The sequence below is a fragment of the Anser anser genome (genome assembly GCF_964211835.1).
Source record: "Anser anser genome assembly, chromosome: 25".
NCBI classification, from domain to species: domain Eukaryota; kingdom Metazoa; phylum Chordata; class Aves; order Anseriformes; family Anatidae; genus Anser; species Anser anser.
The window spans coordinates 6,265,637-6,286,098 of NC_139746.1; the positions used below are offsets into that span (position 1 = coordinate 6,265,637).

The 20,462-nt window shown below is 53.7% G+C and overlaps 1 protein-coding gene and 1 long non-coding RNA gene across 2 annotated transcripts in view; one reads left to right on the forward strand and one right to left on the reverse strand.

The window, feature by feature from the left end:
* Positions 1-20,462, forward strand: part of NRTN (neurturin) — a 54,569-nt gene that overhangs the window by 6,903 nt on the left and 27,204 nt on the right. The window contains exons 4-11 of the mRNA XM_083810687.1: positions 101-716; positions 843-943; positions 1,443-1,685; positions 3,253-5,113; positions 6,478-6,634; positions 12,961-13,110; positions 13,522-13,766; positions 17,517-17,637. Of these exons, the coding sequence (XP_083666813.1) occupies positions 17,626-17,637 (12 nt within the window). The 5' untranslated portion in view covers positions 101-716; positions 843-943; positions 1,443-1,685; ... (3 more) ...; positions 13,522-13,766; positions 17,517-17,625. The remainder of the gene's footprint in view (positions 1-100; positions 717-842; positions 944-1,442; positions 1,686-3,252; positions 5,114-6,477; positions 6,635-12,960; positions 13,111-13,521; positions 13,767-17,516; positions 17,638-20,462) is intronic.
* On the reverse strand, positions 18,897-20,234 carry LOC310886293. Its single transcript, XR_014575263.1, has 2 exons — positions 20,020-20,234; positions 18,897-19,947 (listed from the first exon to the last, which is right to left on the reverse strand). It is a non-coding gene; the product is annotated as an uncharacterized lncRNA (long non-coding RNA).

A 20,462-nucleotide genomic window follows, 5' to 3' on the forward strand; every position in this document is an offset into this window, starting at 1 on the left:
GCAATGCTGCTCTGGCACCAGCTAGCCCAGCTGTGTGCCCCAGTTTTGGGGCTGGGCTGTGGTGATGGGCTGCTGAAGGCACCTTTATCTCACCCCGCAGACCTTGCTGCAGCTCCATCGCTTCGAAGGATAGGATGACAGCAGATTAAGATGCCACATGGCCAGATAAGCGCTGACGGATCGCTAAGTGGAATGGTGCTTAGCAGGAGTGGTGGCACCTGCCGCAAGGCAAGCAGTGAGACAGACACTTGACAAAGTCTCTGTCCTCAGGGGCTTGCTCCCAGATGACCTGATGTGGGAGAGCTAAAGCAAAAGGCGATTTTCCTGACTGCAGTCTGGGGGAGGAGTGCTTTGCACACCTTCCCTCCTCCTCCTCCAGTCTGGTTAACCATCACTTTCCTTAAATGCATTTTCCCATGAGCTGCCTCCGTGGCCTCATGCTGCTTTTCTCTCCTTTGCACTGATGCAACCTTGGTGTGATTACAGAGAACTGGTCTGAGGCACTGTTCTGGCTGATCCTATTTGTTTTTCTCCTTTCCTGGGGCAGGACCATTTACTTAGCAGGTGTTTCTGGAGCAGGCTGCGTTCTGTGGTCTGAGCTAAGCTGCCTGCAACCTACAGAACTGAAACAGAGTGCGAGTGCTAAGTAACCCTGGCCCATTCTGTTGCATCTCCTTCATCTGCTCTAATATGAAAGCCCTAATTCCTCCTGCCAGGTAATCTCCAAGCTGTTGAGGTCGATACCTGTACAGAAGAGCTCAGAGAGTTGTTTGCAGCTCATATACTGTGTGGGAGTTGAGAGGCTTGGGTTTTATTCAGAGCTCTGTTATTTTCTTCCACAGTTCTGCGGCCTTAACCATGTGCAAAGAGTAAAATGCCTGAGCAGGAGCCTGGACTGCTGGTGTCCTCCTGGGTGGGATGTTCTTTCCCAGTCTCAGAGAAGGTGGGACAACTTTGAAAATGACATGAACCGGGAAACCGCCTGCTTTCCTTGAGGGGGGATACTTCACTTCCATGGACTTAAAATTTTAGACTCAGTTCTTGTGATTTCCTTTGACCTATGCCAGCTATGTGCTGTTGTGAGCCCAAGGATTTTTCAGCCAGCAAACTGCCTCAAATTCATTGCTGCTGTAGAGCTTAGGTTGCTTCTGACAATGTTTTACTCTGTGGCCCTGCAGCTCCTGCCGCAGCAAGGCCCCACTCTTGTTTTGGGTGTCAGGAGACTAATGCGATGTAACCAAAAGCGCCTAAACTTGCCCTCCCCACCCTGCAGCCTCTTGCTGGGGAGCAGTGGAGGCTTGGGCTGGTTGCGCGCTGTGCAGCCGCAGTGGTTGCAGCTGAATTCTTCTGCGCGGTGTGCTGTATGGTGTCTGCTGCACAGTGATGAGTAATAGTCCCCAGTCCCTATCCATCAAGCATAATTAGTTCTATTTTCTAACGAGCCCTCAGACTGCTCAAGTGGGAGCTGAGAGGAAGACTGAGCGCCTTGTCAACGGGCGCTTCTTCCAGGAAGGAGGAGAACCATGAGCCTTTTCCGCGATGCCTGCTTGCGGCACTGGGACTGGCTCCAGGGCGGGTGGCAGCGTCCCAGGGCCTGGAGCAGCAAACATCAGGAGCCCAAATGCCTGCTCAAAAAGGAGAAAAGCCCCGGGTGGTGAAAACTGTAGGGGCCAGGATGAAATCAGGTAATCGCTGATGCTTTGTGCTCTTCTGTGCCAGTGTGTTTGGTGCTGTGGTCCTGCCCAGTGACCTAGGTTCCTGCCTATGCCTCTTGTAAACAGTGGCATCATGGGCAGATCTTATCGTGTTTCTCCCTGAAGTGGCTGTGGTTTATTTTTCCTGAGAAAGGATTTGTTTTTTGGAAGATATCAATTAAAATCTGAAGCTGTTCCAGAGAGGGTGTTGGTTGGATGAGTGTATTTTAATAGTTTTTGTTGGTTTTGACATTGTTGACACATCCATTAGGCAATGTACCAAGGAAAATGGGGAGGGGAGGGTTTAGACTAAAGCAACTTTGTCTTTTTAAAAGTCCATTAATCTCCATTTATACAAGGACACTTTTTTCCAAAGGTTGCAATTAAAGCATGTTCCAGTTGACCTGGTAAGTTGCCCCCCCACTCTCTGATTTAGTGCTTTGACAAAATGTTCTGAATTTGGCTTTTCCTGTGATTTGGAGTTTGGTGAGCTAGTTTGTTGTGTGTGGTTTTTTTTTTTTTTCCTAGAGATCCTGAAACATCTTGCAGGATGAGAATTGTCCCTTCAGTGCTGGACACATGGTGGCTCAGTTCTGTAAGGGGCCCTGCACATACTCAATGTGTGCTTCTTATCCTGTGTCTTTTGGCTCTTGTTTCTCACCACCCCCTGGCCAGGGTTCGTACCCTGATGCACATACCGTGGTAGCACGGAGCAGCTCCATGTGGGCTCTGCGGAATTTATTCTTCTTGCCATAAAGTTCCTGCTGCCAAAGAAAGAAGCTGAAGTGACTTTTTTCTGCTGGTTTGTCTTGCCTGGGGATCAGCACTGTTGCTGCTCAGGTTGGAGCACCCATCTTTGACCTGTGTGCCCAAACTCAACAAATCAATGCCCTCACATGGAGTAAAAACCAACGAGTCCTGGTCCTCCAGATGTTGCTTTTTCTCAGGACGAGTTTTGAGTGAGGGTGACTTTACTTTCGTGCTTTGCTGTCTTGAGGCTCTGGCTGGCAAGCATAATTAACATGGACTGGGGTTTGTAATTCCTGGCACAGAAACAGCATTAATGGATTTGTTCAGTTCCCTTTTATCAGCCTTCCCAGCCTGCCTTTTATCTCAACACTTTGGGGGAGGGCTGAGATGGGATTAAAAGAATGTGAAGGCCTGATAAATGGAGATCGAAACCTAAGAGCTGGGGCAGATCAATGCAGGTCCATCGTGAAGAACTGCAGAGAGCTTGTAGGGCTGACTAATTGAGTGGACCGCAGCCCTGGGGAATGAGGCTGCTGTGGGATGGTGCAGGAGCTCAGGGACCCCAGAGGAATATATCATGAAACCTGTTGGGCTGGGTGAAAGTGGAGCCCATGTAAAGGCATCTGGCCTTTTGCTTCCTGCAAATCAATCTTGCACTTCTGTTTTCCTGACTCAACAGTTTGCTGTAGCGCTGATTAGCATCTTGGCTGGATAAAACTTTCCCAGGCTTTGCAGCACTGTAAAGAGTTGCTGGTGCATCCTGAATCTAAAGAAGCCACTTATGTTATTTGTGTTGTTCTGCTCCCAGAGGTGGACCCTGGTATGCAGAATATCGACCTCTGCCCCGGAGGAGCTGTGGATGGAGCTGGGATCCAGAGGAAGGAGAAGGCAATGGACCACATGGCCATTTGGTGTGGGGAGAAGGATGCAGCAGAGCTTGGAAACTCCTCCAAACCACCTATCACACCTGAGAATGGCAAGGGAGTAGAAAACAGATCTTATGGGAGGAGGTTTCTCTGCACCTGGAGCAACACCATGAGGGTGACCATCATCCTGCATGCTGGGCAAGCTGGTGCCTCTGTATGGACCCTTACCCTCATGGACTTAAGGGTAATGTGTTCTCACAATGGGATTTGCAGGCAGCTTCATTGCCTTCCTGCCTCAGAGGCAAGGACCAAAGCTCCCTGCTCGGTATGGGGACACCCATCAGTACCTGTTGTGGCTTTGTGAATTTTGCTTCTGTGGCCTGGTTCCAGCAAGGCCACTGACACTGGAGCTGGCTTGTCCAAAAACCCAGCCAGAAGCCAAGGTCCTACTTCTCAAACTGGCTCCTGCATCAGAAATTATGTCTGTCTTCCTGCACACCAGCTCTTTCACCTCTGCTTGGAAGCTCTGAAAAACTTCCCAGGAGGTTCCTGGGGCCCCTCTTTTGTTGCCTGCCCTGCCCTCATTTGTTCCTTTTTCCGCACCCTTTTTCAGGCTTCTGTTTCCCATGCACCTCCGCAAGAACCAGAGAAGAGCTTTCTCTTCACCTGATGCTGGCTGCTCATCTTTGCTCAGTCTCTTTCCCCAACTGTTGCCTTTTACTTCCCCCAATTCCCTCTTTAATTTGCCTTTGCTTATTTTGAGTACAAAGCTCCTCCATCACAGTGTTTATAGTTTGCAAAGCCTTGGGCCCATTGCTTAATTCTCCTTCCTACATCCCTACTTAACCGCCAGGGCTCCCTGTGCCCTTCCCCTGCTTCCAGAGCACCCAGGATGGATCCCAGCGCCTGTCCCCAGCTGTCTGCCATGTGGTTCCCATATCCTGGCAGCCCAGCTCCCAAGCACTGCCCCATCATGCTCACTGACTCCTCCTCTTTCTGATCCCTAGAAACCTGCTTTTTTTTTTTTTTCCTGGAGTAGGCAGCAGATGTCTTTGCCTCTCTTTTTACTAGCTGTCCTTTCTTCTCCTCAGCCCCAGATCAGCTTTGAGCAAGATCTGTCCTCCCCAGTACCCAGCAAGGGCTGGTGAAGGGTGCAGGCATCCCCTGCTCAGTGCACTGCCACGCTCTGGCACCACTGCTTTCTGGCACCAGCCTCATCATCCTGACACCAAGTAAATGTCAGCAGCTTGCCTCGTGTCTGCCTCTCCATATCAGATTTGCTCATGGTTTCCCCTTGTCTCTCCCCAAAATAGGCTGGGCTGCTCTAAAGCATGGCTGCCTATTTCCCATCTTTGCAAGGACGTGGTGAGGAATGAGTGCTGGCCGCATCCCAGCTCTCTTTCCCTCTGAGAGCTCCTGGTCCAGGGGAGGCATTTGGTGAACTGAGTCATGGAGCCACAGCCTGTGTCCAGGCAAGCAGAGCGATGCTGCCGTGTCAGGGATTTGCGTGCCAGTGGGGACTGAGGCCGGCAGACCGTGAGCGTGCGGTGAGCAGCAGACAAGTGGGATGTGGGCAGCAGATCCCTGAGACGTGAGGTCGGGCTCGTCCCAGGCCCATCAGAGCGGGAACTGGCCAGGCCAGCCCAAAATAGACTCCTTGTCAGAGTTTCCACCAGGCCTCAGGGGCTCCTTATCTCTTCACTGCTGCTCCTGCGCGGGATGAGCTGTGGACAAGAGGCCTCGAAGAGCAATGTCGCCCCGGTCACCAGAGCTTCCTGTTGCGTGGGGCCCTCATCCCATGAGGTAATGGCCTCTCGTTAGCAGGACTAATTAGGTGGGAGCAAAACCTGCCTAGGATTATGGGATGGGGGGGCGGGAAAGGAGGCTGGCTTTCACTGCTGTTTTCAGCAGTGCCTAATTGATAGGGGCAGCCCAAGCCCCCCTGAGGTCTGTGGTTCTCATTCTCCGTAAAAGTAAGTGTGTAAGGCTGTTGACACGGTCTGCCACAACATCCTTGTCTCTGAATTAGAGAGAGATGGCTTTGAAGGGTGGACTTCTTCAGTAGGTAAGGAATTGGCCCTGGCAGTGCCCAAGGCCAGGCTGGATGGGGCTGGGGGCAGCCTGGGCTGCTGGGGGGGTCGTGCCCATGGCAGGAGTGGAGGAGGCGATCTTTAAGGTCGCTTCCAACCCTAACCATGCTGTGATTCCTGCTGGGAAGCAACCTGAGCCACTATTGCACCTGGTGGGGAGGGCGGCCATCTCACCGTGCTCCCCCTGAGCCCCACAGAGCCTGGCCCTACCCCGGTATCACCGTGCTGTAGCCCGGGGATCTCTGGCAGTGTGACCTCCTGGTGCTTCCACAAGTGCTCTCTTGGCCCCGCAGGATTTCCTGCTGGCCTTAACAAGCCCCCTGGGGGCAATTAGTTCTCTGCTTTATTACATGCCTGGCTTTTCTCAACAAAGGTGACGTGCTGGGGCGGTGCTGGCTCTGCAGCTACCTCCCAGGAGAAGGGAGGCGGTGGGGCAGGAGGGACTGTGTGAGCTCTGCGCCCACCCTGCTCCCTCCTGCCGTGGTCTTGCATGAGCTGTGATGTGCAGTGGCAAGGATCGGCCCTGCAGCACCCATCCTGGTGCTCCCCCTGCGAGTCCTGAGCTTGAGGTTAAGCCTGCTTCCCACCCCCGGTATCCTGAAGTTTCCTGGAGTAAGAGATTACAGAGAGGATTAGATATAAACCTTTGCTGCAGTAAATCGTGGTTTTCGCTGCTGCCAACTCTACCAAAAGGAAAGACAGCATAGACCGGCATTTCCCGAGAACTGTAGCAACATTGCTGACCCCAATTATTTCAATGTGATAAATCACTGCCTCTCCCCGATCTGTCATAAACTGCCTGGTTTTATTAAAAACCAAGCAGGTTAGAGAGGAAATAACGAGCATCCTTTTTCATTGACGTTTAGTTCTAAGGCTTTTGGGGTGATAATTCTGGGGTTCTCTCTATGACCCCAAGTGTTCATAAACGTCACCTAGAGGTGTGGGATCACTCTGGAAACTGAAGCTTTCAGAATGACTCTAAAAACCCCAACACCTTTGCACGTTTGTGAGGGCTTCGGTCAACTGCATGAATTGCTTGAAGGGGGCTCAGAAAGAGTTGTGATTTTTATTTTACAGAAGGGGAAATTGAGACGCAGAAGGGCTGTTCCTTACTGCAGGAAATAAGGATCCCTGAGGCTCCGTGGGTGCCTGGCCCATTTGGGCTCCCTGCCTGTTGCCTGTGCTGAAGAGGATGCCATGGGTTCCTGATGCAGGTGCTGGGTCTGCAGCAAAGGTAATCCCGTCCTCTGTGTCAGGGAGAACCAAAAGGAGAAGCTGATGCTGAACAGCTACTTAACTGAGATTTTTGAATGAATAAAGCTTGTTGTTTTATACAGGTTCTGATATCTGTCCCTTTAATAGACCAGAGCATGTGCAGTCCTGCAGAAAACACTGAAAAGTGTTACAGAAATCTACATGGAGGAAAAGACCATTGAGCAGCTCCCCTGGGAATGACAGGGCTTTTTTGTCTTTTCTTTTCCCCTTGTAGTTCATACAATCAGCTAATGGTTTTTGCTGACAGATATTTATCAACCTGAACATGCTTTCCCTGGGCTTGAAAAAATAGAAGTCTTTACTCCTGACCCCAATAAAAAATTCAGCCCAATATCCCTGAATGAGCTAGTATGAATATCAATCCTTCTCTTGGCATCTTAGCTCTGGGAGTCGTTAAGAGCAAAATGGCAAAAGCAGAAAGCAAAGCCACCCAAGGTTAGAAACAGGCCTGACTACTATTATTATTATTATTTTCATCTAGAAATTTCATACGTTTAATGAGCTGAGGGCATAGAGTGCTAACGGTGTCCCGAGGGCTGGGTGCAGAGCTCTGGTGTGTGTGTGGGGGGGATTTGGGGCCAGGTACCAGGTCCCATGCTGTGACAGTGGCACTGCCTGGTCCCTGTGAGTCATGCTCAGGACCCAGCTCAGCATTCTCTGCTCTGTTGCCTGTCTAAAGGAATTTCACTGAAGGAAAGGGGGCTCAGCAGCCTGTTGGTGGCTGCTCCATGTGCATCCCTCCCTGCCTGGCAGCCAGTCCTTCCTTCACACCCTGCTTGCCACCCTCTGGTTTTGATTTGCTCCTCTCCTGCACCAGCTTAGGGTGTTGAAAGCTGTGAGATGCTGCTCTCTCCATCAGGAGTGCAGTTGGACATTCTTTTCAGTGCTAATGAGAATGAAGATTGATGAACCCTCCTGTCCTCCCCAGCGGTGCCAGCAAACACGGGGCTCGTCCCATTCCAGTTCTGTGAGCGCTTTATGGTTCTGAGAATTACTGCATTGAAATTTTACAATGAGGGCCTGCTGGTTTGTGAGTTTTGTACATCTAGGGAGTCCAAACAGGTTTGCAAAAGCTCTCCCTCACTCTCTGTATATATGAATATACTTATATATATTTATATATTACATATATATGCATGTGTGTGTATATAGACTAAAAGGAAATCAGCCCCTATTCTGTTGCTCAAGGCTGGGATCTGCTCATTCTCTTTTGAGTATTTCATGCCAGATATTAGCTGTGAATTATATTTGGAACAAAAATTCTCATTAAATTAGCGTTCATGAGCTGCTGGGGGGCTTTGGCCACTATCTTGCTCAGGAAATAATTTTATCTCATTTGTGAGAATTTCTGGATGAAGGAAACCAGCTCTCACCCCTGTTGGGTGGCGAGAAATACGTGGAAGAACGTCAGATTGCTGATGAAGAGGGAGGTTTGGCCGGTTCAGCCAGGATAGGTAGCTTCAAAGCTTCCTTGGGCTGCTTTTAAGTGGGAATTGGAGGCACAAGGCTCCAAGATACCTCCAGCCCTCTGAGGGATCTGGACCTTGCTCTGGTGGCTCAGCTGATGGGCTGAGGATGCCTTCCTCAACCCCAGCACAGCAGCAGGGCCCTTTCCATGGCTAAGAAAGTCCAAAATGTAATGAAACCAACAGAGGGTGAGAGCTGTGTTTTCGGCCAGTTCAGAGGCGTTGGCCTGGGTGCTGGACTGAGTCTGGCCACTGTAGCGTCTCGCAAACTGTGCTTTGCTTGCCAGCCCTCTGATTCCCTGCATGCTCTCTCATTGCCGTTCTCATTTTTCAATGTCACACACTTCATTTGTTTCTGTCCAGGCACAAGGTTTCAGGATGCAAGAAGATTTTAAGAGAGATTTATCCCCGCAAACTGGTTTTCCAGTCCCAGGTCTCCCTGCTGCCACCGGAGCAGTCCATGGCGGAGTAAATCAGAAAATCGGCCCCTAGATGAGCTCCAGCAGCAGACGCATGCTGCGGAGCTCTGCAGGTGGCCTGGGGAGGGGAGGAAAGCGGTGCAGCCGCTTCTAACCCTGCTCTGCAAACACAACTGGGCTCAGCAGCACCTCCGCTCACCCGTGCGTCTCTCTGTATGCTTTGCACAGGCTCAGGAGTGATAGGGACCGGGGAATCCTTAGCGATGCATTATTCGAAACACGCTGGCTTTCACTGCGAAGTTTCAATTGCGGTTTTTAGGGCCGGGCTGAGCTTATTGAGTTTAAATTCAAGGCAGATTTCATCCGCTCATGGGGAGTGAAGGCTAGATCATTGCCTCCCTGCTCGGAAATGAGCCCTGGCTGTGCAGAGCTGCGCCAAGGCCCTGGCCCCAGCTCACCAGGCTGCTCCGGTAACAGATCTGCCTCTTGGCTGGGAGCCAGAGCCCCCCTGGGATGTCGACGTGTTTTGCGTTCACAGTAGCTTCTGGATGCGGGAAAGGACAAAAGGCTGGTGAGGGAACCTGGAGCCGAGCAGGGCTTTGTCCCCTGCGCCTCAGATTTTGGCCGGGTGGTAAAGGTCCAACCCTCGACCACCACAAAGTCTGCTCTATGTCCCCGGGGACAGCCGTGACTCACTCGAGGCTGTCATGCATAAATGCTGGGACTCAAAGCCCACCACGCAGCCGTATCCTGACCTTGCTTTATTGTGAAACTGCTGCAGCCATGGTACGCAGTTGAGGCTGAGCAGACCTCAGGTCTTGTTTCAGCTGAATTGGGAACCTCTGCACAGCCATTGACACCAGATGGTCCCAGTTGGGTTGAAATCCAAGCGGATAAGGAAGAGCCGTGTAAAATCTGTTCTGTAGGTGTGGCCTCAGAGTCTCCTAATGGGAGCAAGGGAACCTCAGTGCTGGAGTTGCTTGACATCAGAGTGGACGAGCTTCTGGGGAGCTCATGGAGCAAAATCTTGCTGCCTGGGCTTTGGTTTGACAGCAGCAGGTGAGGCTTTCCCTGATGCTTGGCAGTCATCAGGGCAGCAGGTTTTTGCTCTGGACTTCAACAGACCAGTGAGGCTGCTCTGTCTTGATTCTTGTCTTTTCTTCCAAGTCTTCCAAGAGAAGGGGAACCCACCTGGCACCAGAGGTGTGCAGTGCCTGGCACACTGTTGTGCCAGGAAAGGAAAGCAAGCACAGGAGAGCCCTGGGGCAGGATTTCTTGCTGCTGCAGATAACGGAGAAGCAGGAAATCTGCCCAGAGGGGAGGGATGGGGGCTGCTGTCTGGGGATTGCAGAAGTCACCACTCCATGCCTGCAGGACAGGGCTGTGCTGGACTTGGGGTGAAGCCCCATGACCCAGGGCTGCAGGGTAGGGCCGGTGGGGTGAAGGTATCAGCACTGACACCTGCTCCCTGTGCATCCTGCCCTTCCTTCACCAGTGGGTCTGGGAGCCCCGGTTGGTGCCATCCAGGACAGCGGTTAACACAGCTCTGAGCTGCAGGCATCGGACGGGCCCCTCGCCTGCAAGCCTTGGTGGTGGTTTCTGCTCCGGTTTCTGTTAAACCTCTGCGGTTACATGTTCATGCTGCACAGTGAGGGGCGGAGACTTCAAAGCCAAGATAAATAGTCTTGGGGTCTGGCTGGGGCTCTAGGAAAACAGAACATGCAGCGAGGAATTTGCTTAATGAGTTATCCGTTATCCAGCAGCGCTGCCCGTGAGCGGGGCTCAGCCACAGTGCAAGGGCTGGCTGGGCACCGGCAGGGCCACTTTCCCTGTCCCCATCCCACAGCCTCAGATGCTGGCAGCTGGTGCATGGGGTGGGGGATCTGGGACCACGAGTTTCCCCGGATACCTTCACCCCATTTGCTCCTGACTGACAGCAGCAGGTCTGGATGAGGCTCGTTCAGTGCCCTGGGCTCTGCTTGGTGCTGGGTGTTGTTCCCCCACAGTGCCATCGATTCTGTTCCTTCCCCACCCGGTCCTCGGCTGTGCCGCAGTGAATTTCTGCTGCGCCATGGGTGCAGGTGTGGGTGTGAGCGGGGTCTGCAGCAAGGAACCCCCAGCCTTTGCTCGGACAAAAGCCAGGTGGCTCCTGTGCCCCAGCGATGCAGTGCATGAATGTGTGCTAGAGGCTGATCTCCGCGTCCTTGTGCCCAGGCAAGGTTGTGTCTTTTAGCACAGGTCTGAGGGCAGCAGCTCTGTCAGTCCTTGCAGCTAGAGCTGGTGATGAGCAAAAAAGCCGGATAATCTGCCATCACCTTGAGAAGCAGCCCTGAGGTGCTTGGCTCCCTTGATCCTCTCCTTTTGGCCAAGGAGAGGGAATAATCTCAGAAACAGCCAGCACCTCTGAGAATACAAACTAGAGCCCATCTGTTGGCACACGCCTTTGTTATTTATTCATTCTTCTTCCTTCAGCAAATGTCTTCAGTAACACAAGAACTGGAGGGAAGCCTCCGTGGCAGGAGAGCCTCCTGCCTGGTGCCTCCCTCCTCCATTCAGGCAGCCAGTGCCTGTGGGTGCTGGCCAGCAGGCAGCGGGGTGGGACTGGCTTCCCGGGAATCTTCTGCAACAGCAGCTCCTTCTGAGCATGCCAAGAGTGGCCCCTTTGACCCCAATTCCATAAGAACTGGCCAGCCCATGCAAGGAAGCAGCTGCAGCTCGTGGCCAGTGCAGCTCACCCTCCAGGCATCAGGAAGGATCAGCTCTGATCCTCCTGGCCCTCGGCATCGTTACTTCCATGGCCATAAGCAGCTACAAAATTTCTATCCTGACCTGCATGGTTACCTTTAGCAAGGCTTAAGGTCCACCAGGGGATGCCTTTTGCTCGTGGACCACATGTGGGGGCTCCCTGTGTGTCAGGGGCTGGGCGGGCACAGCACCCGGCTTCCAGACATGCTGTGGGAAGTCTCCAGCTGGGAAAAGACAAACTCGCTGCTGAATGTTTTAGGTCCAGTTCCCTGGCTAGCATGAGCAAACAAGCGTCTGCTCATTTTAATCCCCATCCGTATGGAGCAAGGATGTTGCTGTTCATTGTCCAAACAGAGTTTTTGCAAAGGAAGGAAAGTAAAAATCAAGATAAACCTATTACTAATGGGGAATCCTTTGAGAAAGCCAAACTCCATTACATGAGCTGCAGTGGCAGGAACCTGGTGGTCTGCATGGCCCAGGAGCACCCTTAGCTCCAACTTCAGCACATCCTGAGCTGGCCAAATGCTGCAGAGCGCTTGTAGTCCCCCTGCCCTGTCACCTCCCAACCGCCGCACACCCCGGTGGCCACTGAGAGGGACAGAGAACAGAAGCAGGAAGGTAGGCTGGCCGTGGATTGCTGAAAGCAAGCTCTCTGTGGAGATGAACCCAGCTGCTGCTCTGGGGATCAGCTGGAGAGCTGTGCTGAGGATAAGGGCAGTGCAGCCTGCTCCTAACGGGGAGCTTTCCGCACCAGCCCTTCTCTGTTGGCCTCTCTGAGGAGCGGGCAGACCTATTCTTCTGCTGCTGTTCCACAGATGGGGAATTAAATGTTTTGGGAGCCTCCTGCACTGATTTAGGAGCCTAAAGGAAATCTGGGCAGGGTGCTAGGAGCAGCGTGGTACCAGCAGGAGACTCTTGTGCCATTCACCCCATCCCCTGGCCTCAGGTGGACAGGGTGGTTTACACCAGGAGAAGCCGGGCATGGCTGCCTTGCACCTCCTCTCCCCTCCAAAATAACCTGCTGCATTTACCCTTGGCCTGGAGAGCTTAGCCCAGGGCTGCGGGGGCTTTTCCAGCTGTGGGGTGCAGCAAAGCCCCAGCTGAACGGGGCTGCTTCCAGCTGCCTGCGGCTCCCGGTCCACGGTCACTCTGCGGCCGCACGGTAGCTGCGGAGGACCGATCTGCGGATTAAGTTTCCTGGAATCAGCAGGGCCCAGCTCAGTGCTGAGCCACCAATTCACCCGATTAAAAATAAACACACAATTACGGGCGGGCTGCGCTCAGTCACAGCTGATTTTTATCGACTCTGCTGGGTGCTGGGATGGAAAGAGCGCTGGGCTGGAGTCGCTCTCTTTCCATTCCCAACCCGCGCTGCCTCAGGAGGATTTGGGAAGCAGAAAGTTCGAGTCGGGGCCTCTGTGAAATTCTGGCTGCTCCTAGATTTTCCCACCCGTTCATCAGACATACAGCTCATTCAAGCTTATTTCCAGAGGTTATGAGGGCTGAAAGGCTCATTGTATCTATGCGGCACAATGCGAGGTTTCTGCGGGAGCTTCAACCTGCAGTGTGCAAAGCGGGCAAGCACAGGCACCGTGTCACTGCAGAGGCTGCAGGTGGGCACGGGGCTCTCCCATGTTCCCATTTTCTGTCCCAAGGTAGAAGCTGGAGGAGTCAGCAAAGAGCCCTGGATGTGCCACATTGGAGGGAGAATGCCTGCCCTGTGCTGTGCCTGGGAGCTACTGCCCCAACAGATGTCTTTTGGTTGGGGTGTCCAGTTCCTGTCCCTGTCATAGAGCAACTTTTAGGTGAGAATGGCTTGATTTATACACTTTGCCTTGCTCTGCCTCTTGGAAGCAGCATGAGCACTGGGTATGAGAGCCCATCGGAGCCGTGTGACGCTGCCCCAGGTCATGCCGGCAGCTCCTGGGGGCCAGGGCCATGACTTGGTCCTCACCACGGTGAGCAGCGCAGCTGGAAACTGTGTGCGTTATCGAAACGGGGTGGCTCCTCTCTAAGATGGAAATTTCTGCTCTGGCCAGAGGCAGTGATCTTGGCGTGCATCCCTGCTCCCCGTCGCTGAGCCTCGCCACCTTCCAGGGTTCACTTTGTTCACAAAGAGCCTCAGATAAGCTTCTTGGCATGGGTGCTCTGTTCTGCCATGGCATTAGCTCGGCTCAAGACAGTCTTTTTAAATGTTAACCTCTTGTATCCCTTAGCAGATACATCTCAGACACAGACCCCCCAGGGCTGAGACAGCATCAGTGGGAAGCATCGGAGTCACTGCCAGGACCAGTGTTCTCTGACTGCCACTGTGGACCGAAGGGATGTCGACCTCCCTGGACAAGCAACGTGGAGGCAGGGACAGCACTCCCTCTTGGGCTGAGCCATGTAGAAACCCAGCCTCAACCCTGTGCTATGAGCACCCAGTGAACAAGAGAAAGCTCCCGCCTACCGAGCCCAGGTACTGAATCCAAAGGGGTGTTGGGCCTTCTAAGGCAACTCATAAAGCACCTCCCAGGATGCTGTTGTCCTGTTGTTCCCAGGCAAATGTGTGGCCCCGGAGCCCTTAAGCGTGCCCTGAATCATGGAGGGCTGGCTGGCAGCCGCCGTGCTGCCCTCCCCTGCCACTCAGCCTCGTTTATCTTCGTTACTTGGGCTGTTTACGCAAGCAGGAGTTGGCCAGCGGCGCCCGGCACTGCTGCGTGCCAAGGGAGGAAGCAGGCACCAGCACAAGCTCTTGTGGCTGGCACCCAATTGCCCACACGCTCCCTTGTCGAGAACAAAAGGCCAGGATGCAGCCTCCGTGGCCCAGGGCTTGGGGCAGGCCTGGCCCCGGTGTGGCTGGTGACAGGGGTCCTCGTGAGGGGTGCAAGGGGCACCTTGGGGATCCTCCACCCCGCTCTGTGCTGGCGTACCATGGGCATCCTGCAGGCAGAGGTGCTTGGGCTCCTCCAGCTGGAGTTGCTGCAAGCAGAGCTCCAAAATCCCTTTTCTCCCAAGGCTTAGAGTCTTCTCCTTAGGTTCATGCCTTGCTTCATCCCTTATGGTGCAGGAGCTGGGGCAGAGCTCATGGCTGAATGGGGATGGCTTATCGTGGTGCCTGCACCACAGCATCCCCTTGCCACTGAGCTGGCCACAGCCTCAGGAGCCTTCCTGCTTTGCTTCTCATGTTCCAGCGGCTCTGAGAAGCTTCAGCTCTCCCCACAGCCCTGTTGCAACATCCCTGGGGGCTGGGGGTCTGGGGCTCCCCCAGGGAGCTGAGCCAGGGAAGAGCAGGGGTGAGCTCCTGGGGCTGGGCTTCTGAGCCCAGGCTTTGAGTGCAGATGGGTGCCAAGCTGCTGACAGCAGCTGCTGCTAAAGAGAGAATACACATGGTTTTCCAGAGCTTTTGACAGGGTTTCAGCGTAAGAAAAATGCATTTTTCCTGCTCCAGCAAACATCACTTGATGTAAAATTGCCTGCGGAAAAAACACTTGTTGCCTCCCTGAAGAAAGGAATGAGGAGGATGGTGCAGGGACAAGTGCCATCTCCAAAGCTCCCCTAAGCCAGCAGTGGGAAGAGAAGCCCAGAGCTGGCAGAGGCCTTCTGACTGCTCCCCTGAGGCCACGGAGCCTCCCCTGCAGCTCCCCAGTGGTGGCCATGCCAGCGCGGCCGTGCCAGTGTGCCTCGTGCCAGGCAGATGCTCGGGACAGAGCCTGCTTTGTGCCGTGCTGCCTGGGCGCACCTGGCTCTGACCCACGCCTCGGCAGCTGCTCTGGCTCTGTGGCCACGTCCTGGTCACTGAAGGGATCCCCAAAATGAGGGATGGCCAGGAGAAATGCAGGGTGCAGATTGCTCGCGTGGCGCTGGGCTCTACTGTGCGTGTGAGTGGCTCTGTGCCCCAAGAGGGTGACACAGCACAGGCACGGCCTGGTCCCTTTGGTCCCTGGAGGTCCTTTGGCTGTTTTATTTCACTCCATCTGCCTGTGCTTGGACAGCGCTCCTGTCCTGTTCCACGGCATGTTGGTGCCACAGGGTGCTTCGCTCCTGGCTCCCTGCAGAGGTTGCGAGAGCACCCACAGAGTCACTCGGGGACAAGGACTTTTCTCACACCTACTTTCCAGGTGACAGGAAACAAAAGAACCCAAGATATTTAAAAGCAGGAAGCCAGATTCTGTAAACTGTCTAAAAATGTATCCTCCGGAGACGAGGTTTCAGTCTGGCTCCAAGCCCGCAGGAGCAATCAGCGCTAACGAACGCAAGCAGACGGCAGGGCGGGCGCAGCTGCCCTGCCGCAGCGTCCTCGCGGCACCCCAGGCTGGGATGGGCATGGGGGGACCTCAGGGTCAAATGTGTCTGGGGATGAGGCTGCTGCGGGTCGGGATGAAATCTCTTTAATTTGTTAACCCTGCGCAGTTTTGGCTTGCAGCCCGAGGAGCTGCGGGAAAGCACCGAAGTCCCAGAGGAGAAGCAGCTGCCCGCTGCTGTAATGCTGCTGGTGGCACCTGGGGCATCAAAACCCCACCATGTCTGGGAGCTCCAGGGTTTTTATGGCAGGCGTCCTTGCTTTCCAGCCTTGCTTTGCTCCAGCCCTTTCCCAAACCAGCTGCTTTGCTTATTGACTGACCTTGGTAGCTGGGAACTGCAGCAGCGATGAGCTTTGTTGCTTTTATTTCCCAAACGTCGTTTCCTTGAGACTGACACAATCAATGAAATCAATGAAATCATTGAAAACCTTGGAGCCGCTCGTCCTGCATGGCTGCTGTCTGCGTCTCTGTAGGCACCTCGGCCGCCCTCCGAGCCAGCCTCACCTGCACACCAGCTGCCTGGGAATGATTTGTGACATCTCTGCAATGTAAACAGCTTGTGAAAAAGTATTAGTCCCTGGCTGAGCTCTGCCAGCTATTCAGCAGCTCCTTTGTTGGGCTCGAAGCCACCTGACTGGTGCTGGCCCTGCTTTGGAGGTGGGCCCAGCAGCTCAGTAACGCACGGGCTCAGGAGCATCTCCTACATCAAGGTGTTGCTGGAGAGGAAGGAGAAGGCACTTGAGCTGAGTGTGATTTGGGAGCATCTCTTAAAACACAAATGAAGTGCCCAGCAAACCATCCCCAGCTTCCATGGCTGGCTCAGGGCGATCTCCCTGTAGCAAGATCCCCCTGCGCGAGGAAAAGTGAGGAGAGACTTATCGTCATCGGACAGGAAACAAATCCCAGGGAGCAGGGGCTGAGCGCCGGGAAGCCCAGACAAGTGCTCTCCAGGGGCAGACAGGCAGGGACATCCTCTCCCTTGTGACCAGACTCTTCCTGCCTTCCTGATCCTATTTAAATCCAAAAAAGCCCTGGGAAAAAAGTTAATAAATAAACAAATAAACAAACAAATAAATAAATAAATAAAGTTCCCCCCTGTCTGCCCAGTCAGGCCCCGTGCCCAGCTGGCCGCAGTGCAGCGGGGCAAGCAAGGGGGGCTCGGCAGGGGGGGCTGGGAACAAGCCCTGGATGATTTTATCCAGCATAACCCTGGCACGCATGGGGCTGTATCTCACGCGAGCTGTCCAGAAAGGCAGCCAAGGCAGAGGCTGAGGCTGCTGGAGCCCCTGCTCCGCCAGCACACTGCTGCTCCACCTGTGGCACCAGTGGGTGGTGGCTAGACATCGGCACCCCCCAGCCCCTGCTCCCTCGTCTTGCCCTGGAACCAGGGAGCTGCTCCCTTTAGGCTTCTTGCACCAACAAGTCCCCGCTTTCGTAGATCTGCCAAAAAGCTTGGATTAGTGTTTTAGCTGGCGAGGTGAGGGCAAGGATTGACAGGGATGATGTGCGGCAGCAGTGAAAATCCTCCTGTTTAGAGCTGCTTTTCAACAGCAGCTCTCCAAGTGCTTACTGAAGCACCTGATTCGAAAAACAGCAGTTTTATCTACCAGCTTCATCCTCACCTACTGAATTTTTGAAGAGGTCAATCAACCTTTGTTTTTTTTTTTTTCCTCAAAAAAAAAAAAAGCAAACTGTTTTCCTAAATGAAAATGCTTCTTTTTTTATTTCAAGCAAACCATGAAAGCACAGGAAGAAAATGTAAATATTTTCATCTGCAGGTTTTGTGGATGAGAAGGCTTTTTTGCAGCTGTTTTCAGCAGTCCTGCACCAAGCTCACACAAAACCCTGGGCTTTATTTAAAAGCTGAGGCAGGGACAGTCCTGAAAATCAGCCTCATGCTCACAGACTTGTCTTTGGTTTCTCAGGAGCAGAAGCCAAGTCAGCCTGATGCACGGAACGAAGAGAACTCAGGACAAGCTTCTGTCTCTGGACACCTTTTAACCTGTCAGTAGCCGATGGCCTCAAGATCTGCACATGCTCAAAAAGGTGAGTTTTGACCCTTGCCCAATGCTTGATCCAGCAAATCCACGCTTGTTTTTGCAGGCAACGAGGAGCAAGCACGCCAGCAATGTTCCCACTGGTCTGTACAAACATGGGAATTGATGGGCTGGAGCTGGCTGGCTGTTAATTCATGAGCAGGAGGTGCAGCGCGGCCGTGCAGCTCCCCAGGACAGCGGCTGTAAACACGGCTGTGCTCCCAGCTTTCCCAAGCAGCGTTTTGCCCGGGGGATGGCCGCCAAGTTGAGTGGCTGAGTGGGAGTGGGGCTTTTGCCCTCACCCCCCACCCACCCAATTCCCTATACCCTCGTGCCCCATCATGTTGTTTTTTGTGCAGAAACAAAGCGAACTGGCACTGTCAGGTTCATAAGGTTTGTCTTGGCAAGTGGCTGGGGAGCAGGGGGGGGCCCAGAAGCCAAGAAAAGTGATTCTTTATGGAAATGAGTGCTGATTATAATTACGCTGCTATAATTACTGCTGAGCAAATAAACACTGAAGGGCAGTGGCATCCCAAGGGCACGTGGAGCTCATGCAACCTCTGCAAAACCCCAGGAGCGGTTGTGTGCCTCGCCCCGGGACTGTCAGCGGGAGCAAATGCTAAATTCCACGCCACTGCAGTGTGCACACAATGGTTCCCTCCCCAGAGACACCCAGAAGGATTTTGAGGCCCCCGGCGTGGTGGGGATGGGGAGGTGGAACCAGGCAGAGCTACAGGGAGCCGAGCGGGCAGGGGACAGGGGGAGCACCTTGAGCCGCCCATGGGTGCAGCCGCCCAGGATGTGGTGGGGCATGCTGGGGTGCTGCTGCAGCTCCACCTTCCCCAACCTGTCTCTCAACGGCTGGGTCCCAGCTCCGCCACATCAGCCTCTGCCTGCCCGCCTTCTCCCTTGGCACACGCGAGCGCAGCGCCTGCCCGGCACGTGCCAGTGGCGTGGGGGCCATCCAGCTGTCCCGTGCCACCTCCTGGTGCTCTGAGTCGCTGCTCTGCCTCCATTCACTGACTGCCACTGCTGCTTCCAGCCTTGGAATAAGCACTCAGACTCAGCTGTCTGTCTGGTGGAAAATATTTTTCCTGCTGGACTCCTGTGAATGTGCCACATCATAATTAAAAGCTGGTGAGTTGTAGGTACTAGAATTAGCGCTGGCGTTTGCAGCCTGGCGAGCTGCTTGCCGGCTGCGTGCGGAGCGCTGCACAGGTCTCTGCTTTGTTTCACATAGGTTTCTGTAATAAAATCAGACTATCAGTGTTAGTGAGCAATCTGCTGCTTCCCAAATGACTGTTGGGGCATAAACTCCCTGTTTTACACTCTGCAAAGCCCTTGCTGTTGTCTCAGGCAGTTTAGCCCTGGAGGGTTTGATGCCTTCAGCTCTGCAGCTAGATGATTTTGCGTTTGCAAGAGGTCACTGGAGCCACTTGGGCGAATGTTCCCTCCCTTGCTGCAGCCCTCCGTGTCACTACCGAAGGGAGATGTTCTGCATTAAACGAAATTTAACTTCTCTTTGTTTTGCCTTTGATGAGCTATGAGCTATGAGCTGAGCCTGATGAAGGATGGGGAAGGGACACTGCAGAATGGGCTGTCCTTGCTGAACACAGTCATGCCAGGATGGGGACCCAGCTCTGCCCTCCTGCACTCCAGCCCTGGCTCAGCACCCAAAGGGAGAGGTGCGGGTGGCAGGATTGGGCCCCAGGAGGGAAAGCGCTGCAGGGAGGAAATGTCCCCATCCTTTCTCAGCAGCCCCGTTGCTGCTGCTCCTCCCCAGGGTCCCCGTGTGGTGCTGCCGAGGAGCTGCCTCCCGGTGCCAGCGGTAAGTGGATTAATTAATCAGCCTGCCAGCCCTTGGCAGCAAGAGGCTCTGCCACGCCAGCTCTTATTAAACCGAACAAAACCTGCCTTTATCTCTGAACGTTGCCGCAGGCTGGGATAAGGCAGGAGGCTGCCAGGAGCTGTGCTGGGGCAGCTCCATTGCCTCCATGCATTCAGCTCCTGCCCCTCGCCGGGTGCGGCGCTGGGGCAGTGTGCGACGTGGTGGCCGTGCCCAGGAAGGGACAAGGCGCATGTGGCACCCATCACAGCACACTGGTGGTGCAGGGCGAGGTTATTACCGGGTAATGCTCGCAGTGGTTGAAAAACAGCATCCGCTCCCCGCAGCACGGCCTCGGGCTCGCCTTGAATTTCTGTTTCTCCTGGCGGGGGATGGCTGATCTTACTGGGCTGGGGAGGGCTGATAAGAGCATTAGCTGGAGGTAGGGCCAGGATGAAGCTGTGGTTTGCCGGCCAGCAGCCTTCTCCCGCTTCCCTAATGGAGAAGAAAGGTAAGGTTAAGCCAGGGTGGATGTTACCACAGGCAGCCATGTACAAATCCACGTACATGGGGGCCTTCAGCTGGCGTCGCATCTGAGTGAGCATCATTCACAACACAAGCTGGTGGTCCTGTCCTTCTAGGTTCTTTTTTCCAGCTACACAGGTCAGGAATCTTTCTTTAATTGCTCTATGATTAAGTGACTTTTAATTTCCCTCTTGTCAAATGTAATCCAATTTACTCGTTCTTCCTTTCCTTCTTTTCATTTCTTTCTTTTCCTTTCCCCCTCCTGGAAATTAAATTAACATTCCATCTAATTACCCAGCCACTTCTCTAATTGCTGAAGGGGCTGTGGTTGTTTTGCTCATTTAATTAATTGAGACCTGCAGTGTTTAATGAAGAGAAGGATTTATTGGCTGTGGAGTGGGCAGTGGAGGAAGGGGGGTATAAGTGCTGCGTATCTTGATAGCAGCCCAGAGGGCTGAGAAAGGCTGGCTCTGAAATCAATTTTT